Source organism: Ricinus communis, chromosome 6 (assembly GCF_019578655.1).
Source record: "Ricinus communis isolate WT05 ecotype wild-type chromosome 6, ASM1957865v1, whole genome shotgun sequence".
NCBI classification, from domain to species: Eukaryota; Viridiplantae; Streptophyta; class Magnoliopsida; order Malpighiales; family Euphorbiaceae; genus Ricinus; species Ricinus communis.
Window position 1 is genome coordinate 24,625,426 of NC_063261.1, and position 8,815 is coordinate 24,634,240.

The 8,815-nt window shown below is 37.4% G+C and overlaps 2 protein-coding genes across 2 annotated transcripts; one reads left to right on the forward strand and one right to left on the reverse strand.

Moving 5' to 3' along the window:
• The first annotated feature begins 629 nt into the window (after positions 1-629).
• LOC8278127 (histone H2B) lies at positions 630-1,323 on the forward strand. Its single transcript, XM_002534034.4, has one exon. The coding sequence runs from the start codon at positions 700-702 to the stop codon at positions 1,105-1,107; it is 408 nt and encodes a 135-aa protein (XP_002534080.1). The 5' UTR covers positions 630-699; the 3' UTR covers positions 1,108-1,323.
• An 812-nt stretch (positions 1,324-2,135) lies between these two features.
• On the reverse strand, positions 2,136-8,524 carry LOC8278129. The gene is made up of 8 exons (XM_002534033.4): positions 8,274-8,524; positions 6,624-8,074; positions 5,364-5,482; positions 4,104-4,721; positions 3,694-4,006; positions 2,965-3,130; positions 2,584-2,689; positions 2,136-2,469 (listed from the first exon to the last, which is right to left on the reverse strand). Exons 2-8 carry the CDS (start codon positions 7,785-7,787, stop codon positions 2,352-2,354), a joined length of 2,604 nt encoding a protein of 867 aa, XP_002534079.3. The 5' UTR covers positions 7,788-8,074; positions 8,274-8,524; the 3' UTR covers positions 2,136-2,351.
• Between the last annotated feature and the right edge of the window lie 291 nt (positions 8,525-8,815).

Genomic DNA, 8,815 nt, shown 5'->3' on the forward strand with positions numbered 1-8,815 from the left:
TCAACCAGTTGATCAAAATTTTTGATTTAATTTAGTTAATTTCAATTAGAATACAGCTTTGTTAGTTTAATTTTATTAGAAGTGTAAAAGTGATTATTTAGTCCGCCATTATATAATCACCCGTATTTGGAAAGAAAAAAATAATGTCTTGATTATTGAGCTTCTAACTCAATTTATATATTTATCCCCATAAAATACATTTTTTTCCATATAAATTTTATATATATAATGAACATAATTATAATTTTAAATACTTAAAATTTACTCTATTAATTATAATAAAATCTTATTTTATTTTATTTTTCTCCTTCAATCTTTATTCATTTCCAAATAAAAATAGTGAAAACGAGTCACTTTTTTCTCCACCCACTTCTTTCACAAATAAAGAATTAAAGAAAATATTAAATACTCCATTATTATTTGTTTAAGAAATAATAATAATAACACAAATGAATCCTAGTGATTTGATAGAAAGTTATCTGTGGACTATATGATCTCTTTCCCAAAGCGGAATTCAACATAATCACCCATTCTGGGTCCTATCACAAATCTAGCCGTCCACGTTATCGATCCGTGTCTCACCAAAACCAACGAATCACTTCTCTTCCTTCCCTCTATATAAAGAAAACAACAAAAAACACCATTTCTCCATTCACAAATCTCTCCCACCCCAAACCCTAAAATCACAAAATCATCAGAATGGCACAAAAGGCAGAGAAGAAGCCAGCGGAGAAAGCACCGGCTGAGAAGAAGCCAAGGGCGGAGAAGAAATTGCCGAAAGAAGGAGGATCGGCCGCCACAGATAAGAAGAAAAAGAAGGCAAAGAAGAGCGTAGAGACATACAAGATTTACATATTCAAGGTTTTGAAACAGGTTCATCCGGATATTGGTATATCAAGCAAGGCTATGGGTATTATGAACAGTTTCATCAATGATATATTTGAAAAGCTTGCCCAGGAGTCATCTAGGCTTGCTAGGTATAACAAGAAGCCCACCATTACCTCTCGGGAGATCCAGACTGCTGTTAGGCTTGTTTTGCCTGGCGAATTGGCTAAACATGCTGTTTCTGAAGGGACTAAGGCTGTTACCAAGTTCACTAGCTCTTAGATTTGTTTTTTATTCTTTTTTTATTTTTTATTTTGGTTTTTAGAATTGAATTAGTTGAAATTTGGGGATCTAGAGTTTGTTTGTGAATGTAAAGGTTTTAAAGTTCAACCTAAGGGAGTTATTAAATTCAGAATATTTCTTCTCTTATGTTGAATGTTAAATGTTAAAATAAGATGAATGAAGGAGTCCACTGCTCGATTGTTTTGGATCTCAAAATAGTTCCTAATTTCAATGATATTGACCTTGTCTGGGAGGATGCAGGATGCCTTTATTGGGTTCCTGTCTACAAATAGGCAGGCAGAGTAACGATGTTATTTTACTAGGCGTTCATACAAGAGCTACATGATTAACGGATGCTAAAATGTGAAAGCTTGTTTCAATTATGAGAATTAGTAAATGAATGCTTGTAAAAGCGCAGTCTCTTCTCTTCTCTAGATGAAGAATCTTACTTGTAAGGCGCTGTTTTTTCACATGATATGTGGATAATTACTCCTTAGAAGGGAGATTAGTTTTGTTAATCAAGTGTTACTTTCTATTTGTTTTTGCATTCTCTTATCAAGCTTCATAATAATATCTCTAATTTATATGGCTGCAAGATCCTCCGATAGTTAGAGCAAGGATAGATTTCCATTATTTTCAAATTTAAGTGTTACAATGCCTCTAAAGTAACAAGTTAAATTCCTACCTATCACTTGGGCTTCAAAATTTAGGTCATTTTTGGTTCTTTTTCCTGCCTTCATTCATTCATTTATATTGCTGCATCTTGTGTAAATAAACGTATCGTATAGCACTAAATTGTAGTCCTCAACAAGGTTGACCTTTACAATCCTAAAAGCCGTAATCAGACACCAGTTCTGGAACTCAGATACCGTGACTGAATCAGCACTGCTATGTTACTAGGAGAGACTGTCATTTGAGAATGCTTGTAAGAAAACTAGACATCCTGGAAGTTTCAATGGCTGTCAGGGATTAGCCTGAGAATACTGCAAAGCAGATTTTACTAATGGTTGATTAAGGGACCCGAGGCGAAAAGAATTTTCTGACAAAACATTTTATTTACGGAAGAATTAAGGTGCCATTTGTTGTTCCAATTATACATTTGCATAATATTTAATCAGAAAAACTGTGGCAACAATTGGACGCTCTACAGGTAAAACCCTGAGGAGCCTTCTGATTGCCTAAACTGACATAGGCTCCCTTCGCTCATTCTACTCAATTTCAATTATTTATCCTTTCCCACCTCTTTACAGTATGGAGTATGCTCGGATCACTTCAACGATCGGCGCTCTACACAATGGGCATTTGCCTCCGCCACGAACTAATTCATTTGCACATTTTGAACAAGTGCACATATGTCCACATCTGCAAAATGTTCAGACTGAATAAGCAAAAATTTGAATAAAAGATCCCTTAATAGCATGAAAGAGTGACGTGTTTCCTTATAGTACATTAGGGGGCAAGAAAATATCACAGCACCTGTACAATAAAGAATCGATATGGCTATCACAACAAACGCAACATGTCCCTTTCCTTACATGACCCCATTTAGATCCATCTTCAGATGTCTCGGCACCCACCAACCCTGTAACATCATTCATATGTTAGAAGTCTATAATCAAGGATAGGAAATGAAATAACCAACATTGCATTCTAGCTCCAACTGAAAAGAACAGTTCTGGTTAAATGAACTGACAAGGGCAGGAGCTACGTATGTCTCTGTTTCAAATAGTTTTTGTGCCATAAAACAGAGGCAAGGCCGCAGCATATGTGCCCATCCTCCCTAACCCACAGTAGCTGGAGAGAACTTTGTGCACCAGCTGAGCCTTACAAAGGATGGCGTTGAAAATTAACACAAACCTTTTTCACCAGGTGAGCGATTCAGAGCTGCAGAGACTTCTTGTCTGACAGAGCGTTGTAGCTCAAGTTGCATATCCATGCAGGCTTCCAACATCCTCTGCATGTGGCTCATTCCTTGCTGAAGTCTTGCCATGTCTGCTCTCAAATCATTAATCATCTCCCATTCCTAAGTCACATAAGCATCCACATTCAGATTATACATTTTACACAAGACTGAAAATAGACATAGAATTGACAAATTAAAAATCCCTAGACAAAGCATATTGGATGCGAGTAGACCTAGTTTAACATTCCAAACAAATCTTGAGGGTATGAGAGTAGCTAGTCCAAACTTCTTAGAAAACCATTCAACAATTTCATTTGTCAAATAAATTTTGCAACATAAAGGATAGCAGAAAAAGGAAAAGATTCTCTTAATAAACCAAAAAAGGAGACTAACGGAAGGAGTTGCAATCATTATTATCCTTGTGAGAACTCCCTAGCAGGTGCCAAGTGCAAATGTCACACAGAGAGAGCAAAAGAAAGATAAATTCATAAATCTAGCGCCAATTTTTGTGTTTTCTTCCACAACCCCATTTATTTTCATGGTATTGTACCTTGAAATGATAGGTCAACTAATTAAACATACCATGTGAACATAAGTTACAAGAAAGAATGAAAACAGCGAAAAAAGAAATTTAATTAGAACTCATTAAATTATTCCATGCTTACTGGTGGAAGGACACTCACAAGTTCAGATCGATGCATGCTATGACGAGACCAACTAGTGTGATGCAAATCCTGGTGCCACAGTGGTTGAGGTGGGGGTACAGGTGGAGACGGCAGAACCAATGAAGGTCTATTCATAGAATCACGCTGATCCTCATTTTGATCATCTCTTTGCTGGTCCTCATCTCGTTCTGGTGAAGTGGGAGTTGGTGTTGGCAAGTTTCTGTGCATATCCCAGTCAATGGGAGCACGGCCTTGCCTTTCCACATACGACTGTATCAAGTGATCCAGACTTTCACGGAAACCACTGCGAAGAAGATTAGATACACTTCTCCTACAAGAGGAAGAGAAGTTTTCATTATTCTAATGACCAAACAAACTACTAGCATAGAAATCAAGACATTAAAGGCTCGTCTTCTGTTATCAAATACCTGCTCAAAAGTTCCCTAAGCTCCATACTATACACATTATCATCATCAGGTGGGTGAAACCTATTAATTCTTCTTACTGGAACAGCACGACGTGTTCTTGGAGGATCAGAAGGCCCCTCTGTCCAATTTTCTACGGCTCCCTGAGAAGGATTCTCACGCCAAACTTCTTGAGCTTCTTGAAGACGTCTTTGTTCACTATGTACATTTCCAGCTGCTTCCTGGGGCCAATGATTTGCTGAATTTTCTTGCCAATTCCCATCCATAGGTTCTGCATCACCATTTCTCCATTCATTAAACTGACTGTAGTTTTGTTGTTGCCAGTTTTGCTCCTCATCATTTGTTATTTGTCCTTGCCAACCCTCGCCTTGATTACCATTTTCTTGCCAATTCATGTGATTTACAGTTGTGTTGTTTTCTATGCTATCTGTTTGATCAGACAGTCGATGGATGTCAATTTCTTGACTTCTGGGTTGCTCATTGTTCTCATGTTGAACATTTTCTGAAGTGCTAATTTGACTCCAATCATTTCCATCATTGACGTTGTTATCAGGTGTGCTATCAGACTGGCCACTTGCTTGGCCACGAACAATAGTCTCCAACCTGGAGCGAAACCCTTCCCTGAAAGATAGAAGAAAATTGACACCAGGACAGTCAAATATCATCCATAATCCATAATGCCTCTGGCAAAAATATATTTCAAAAACAGTAATCAGAGCTGCTAACATTCAAAAAAACCGAACAGCAATGAACTAAGGGTGTGGTATTATACTAAGACCTTTGTGATGGCATCATGCCATCACCTCCAGCACTACGCATTCTGCAATTTCTGATTTTTCTTAGAGATGGAGAGAGAAACACTAAGATATTGTTGTGTCTAAGGACAAGCTATCTCTACCAGAGCTACCAGAAAACAATGCACCCTATCAATTTGTTCTCTAGATAGCATGACCCAGATTTTAGATAGTTAGCAGCTCGGAAATTTAAATCACCATTGAGAAATGCAATGAAACAATTGGTAGTGATCAAACAATCTCAGTCACACATTTAAAATAAAAAACTAGAACCATGTTCTCCAAATCAATCTATACAAATAAATTAGGTATTCTTTACACAATCCTATTATAAAGACTATTCCAGTTTTATTCTAAAGGCAGAAAAGGTATCAATAGTATCCAAGAAAGCAAGGTACTGACATGTTAGTAAACGAGGACAAGAATATGCAGAAGGCATGTGTCATTGAATAAAAAGAAAAATACATACCTTAAGCCAGAAACAGTATGACGTTGTCTTAATTGGACTAGTTCACTTGCAGCCATTGAAGGTGGTCTTTCTTCTTCAACAGGTCTTTCATTTCGCAAGAATCTACCTCTCAGTAATGACTGGAAAAGTTTTTGCACTTCAGTAATCAAGACATTGACCACACATGTAAACCAAGTGCCACAATGATATGCAGCAAGACCTTTTAAAGACCAGCAGGCAAAATCTCACACTTAAATAAAGCAATTCTAACATATTATGGTATACTCTCTTGAAGAGGGAAGCAGCCACTACAAACCTGCAGTATATTATAATATCTAAAATCACTTTGAAATCAAGAAATTCGACCCTTTTGGGTAATATACAAGTCCCTCTGTATTTAATTATCATAGTACTAACCATTCTTTCCTTAAATCTACCACAAAATAAAACAACCACTAAACAAATTTTCTAAGCCAATGAATCTATGAGAAGTTAAAGAAGTATTACTCTCTTAAGGAAAGTGACTACACCAAAATTCAACCCAGTACATATTAGCAAAAAAAAGACCAAAAGAGGGGAACATAAAGCATTGAAAAAGCTCCAAAAGCCTCCAGTTTTTCCAGTAAGAAGCAAATAATAAAGGAAAATACCACGAGCTAAGCAGGAAAAAACTGCAGAACTATAATGCTTTCAGAACAGCTGAATTATTTTAAATAAAGTGGATGTAAATCGAATGAGCGAATTGCTGTGTGTCCAATATACTGTATCTACTTAAGGTGACCTCCAAAATCAATGTTTCTAAGAAAAGTTATTATGGAATGGAAAAAGAAAGTGGCAGCACAGGATGTATGCCAGTTATAGATCCCAAAAAAGTTACCAAGCCCAGACTTCGCACCGAAGTGAAATCCAATTATGTGAGGAAGGTTTCCTATTTCACCCTCAACTGGTAGAGTCATATAGAACTCTGTAATACAAATAGTCATATTAAGAGAATCCTATATACCAAAATCAATTAAGGCATTGTCGCAAACAATTGGACCCACAGCAACTGCAGAGATCAAAACTATCAACCATACAAGAATAAATAATGATGTAAGTAGACATAATATATTAACAGGAGAATGTTTGTAGACAAAATATCTTGAGTGACGAATATGTATTCTAAAACAAGAACCCGCACAGTTTCACAGTGATTCATATTGTACAAAATATGAGGGACTTGAGCATGGTAGAAATGACAGGATTAGAAGTACTATAAAATATGAAAAGAAAAGAACCAACCTGAATGCGGTTGCGATGAGCAAAATCAGAGACAGCTCGATGCTCCAACAATCCCTGAAGTTCCCTCTGTCTTTCCCGCTCAATCCTCACAAGTAAATCGAGTATAGCTTGTCGCCCACGCAGCCGGAGCATGTCTCGACGAATATGCTCTGGTTGCCCTTCATCATGGTCTGCAACTGATCCATCACGAACAACTCTGTCAGCTTGTGCATCAGGTCCAGCAGCTTGATCTTCCCTCCGTCCCCCACGACCTCCTCGCTGCTGACTTGCCATCTGCACCCACTCCCTAACAATTCTAACCCTTTCACGTTCTGTTTCACCAAGCCATTCCCCTCTAGGACTTCCATTCCTTTGAGACACGTTAGATGTATGATCACTAATGCCACTCTCCATCCATCCCCGGACAATCTGCCTCACTCTTTCCCTCTCAACTTCACCAAGGTCAGGAGATTGCTCCCTGCTAGACCCATTATTATCCCCACGCTCATTCTGCGACCCCAGCCGCTCATGTGGCCAAGGTCCAAACTCATTCTCACTCTCACTTGCATCCCCCAAACTTCCCTGAATCTCACTTCCTCGACTCTCTGACATATTTGTACTCGATATATTAGTATTAGACTCCACACTTCTTTGATGTCTCAGTCTCTCCCTCACTCTCTCACGTGCCCTATTCAATAACTGCTCATCCTCCAACTCCCGCCACATTTGCAAAATTGAAGATGCCCGAGTGCTAGGCCTTTCAACAGCCCCCTGCCTTCTCGAAGTGGGTGAATGTGACTCCCTCAAAAATGAGGAATCAAGCATGGAAACAGTATGCAAACCAGCAAGTGCCATCAACTCCGACTCACGATTCCTCCTCTCAATGGTGGTAATCATTTCCTGAGCTTGGCGAGCTGCCCATCGACTGAAAATACGTGAATGGCGTCTCCTTGCAGCAGAAGACTCGGCTAAATCATCACCCTCTAGATCAGCCCTACGTCTCCGACGAACAAGCTGATCACCCTCATCATCCTCATCATCCTGATTATGAGTGGAGCTACATGAGGCAAATGACATACAACCATCTAAATGTCCACGCATCAATTCCTCTAATCCTCGCTCGAATTCGGTCCGGGCATCATTAGTTGATTCAGGTTTTTGTTGCAGAGGTTGAAAATCAGTCATCCTCACACAATTCCGCTACCCCCCCACCAACACACTCACAATCACCTCCTATCAATCAGTGTTAACAATAAAATAAACGTCCTCTATTTCCACATGATCACACAAAAACCTCTCATTATAATCCTCAAAACCAAAAAAAAAAAAAGAAAAAAAAAAAGGAAAAAATAAAAAGAGGAACGACCCTAAATTCAGTTGCAAACAAATACCAAACTTGAAAAAAAAAAGGCAGAAAAGGAAAATTGTGCCCTAATAGTATCCTGATCAACAGAGCCCCAATTTCATACCACCTAATAAAATTCAAAAATTTCAAAATTAAACCAAAACAAAACTTACAATTTCATAATTCACAACAAGAAAATACAAAAAAAAAAAAGTCAAATAGATAACAAAAAACAGAGAGGGCGAGAGAGAGAGAGAGAGAGAACGAGAAATGCTGAAATTGAAATGTAAAAAAAGAAAGGATTAAAGAGGACCAAAGAGACAAACCTTTGAAGGTTGGTAGGTGTGTGTATATAACACGTATAATTATAAAAAAAAAAAATCGGTTTTTGTGTATTTGTTTTGTGAAAGTAACGCAGAGAAATCAAAAACCCTAACTTTGTCTATATTGATTCTGTGTCTGTACAAAAAGAAAAGAAAAAGATAGGAAATGTGAAGTGTAAAGAGAAAAATTGTTGAAGAAGAAGAAAACAGGAAGAAAAGAGATCATTTATGAGAATATATCACCATTTTTATATTATTCATTTACAATTTTAGATTATGAGAGAGAGAGCCTTTAAATTATTATTTTTCTCTAGAGAGAGAAAGTGTTTTTGGAAAGAGAAAGCGCATTCCCTAGAGAGAGAAATGCTTTTTTTTTGTTTAATTTTTTATTTTGGAAAGATATTATTTTATTTTTGTTTTTTATTAATAATTCCTTTTTTTTTCTTTTACAGGTTTGTGAAAAGACAACGGATCTAATGGGAGCGGCGATCTTAAGATGACTGACACGTACGCTAATCTTTTTGGGCTTAAATATTAATAATTTT

Coding starts and splice junctions, on each gene's coding strand:
- LOC8278127 (XM_002534034.4), top strand. CDS start 700: ATGGCACAAAAGGCAGAGAAGAAGCCAGCGGAGAAAGCACCGGCTGAG.
- LOC8278129 (XM_002534033.4), bottom strand. CDS start 7,787: ATGACTGATTTTCAACCTCTGCAACAAAAACCTGAATCAACTAATGAT. Junction 4,007..4,103: donor CTTAGGGAACTTTTGAGCAG/GTATTTGATAAC, acceptor TTCCTCTTGTAG/GAGAAGTGTATCTAATCTTC. Junction 2,690..2,964: donor TCGCTCACCTGGTGAAAAAG/GTTTGTGTTAAT, acceptor ATGATGTTACAG/GGTTGGTGGGTGCCGAGACA.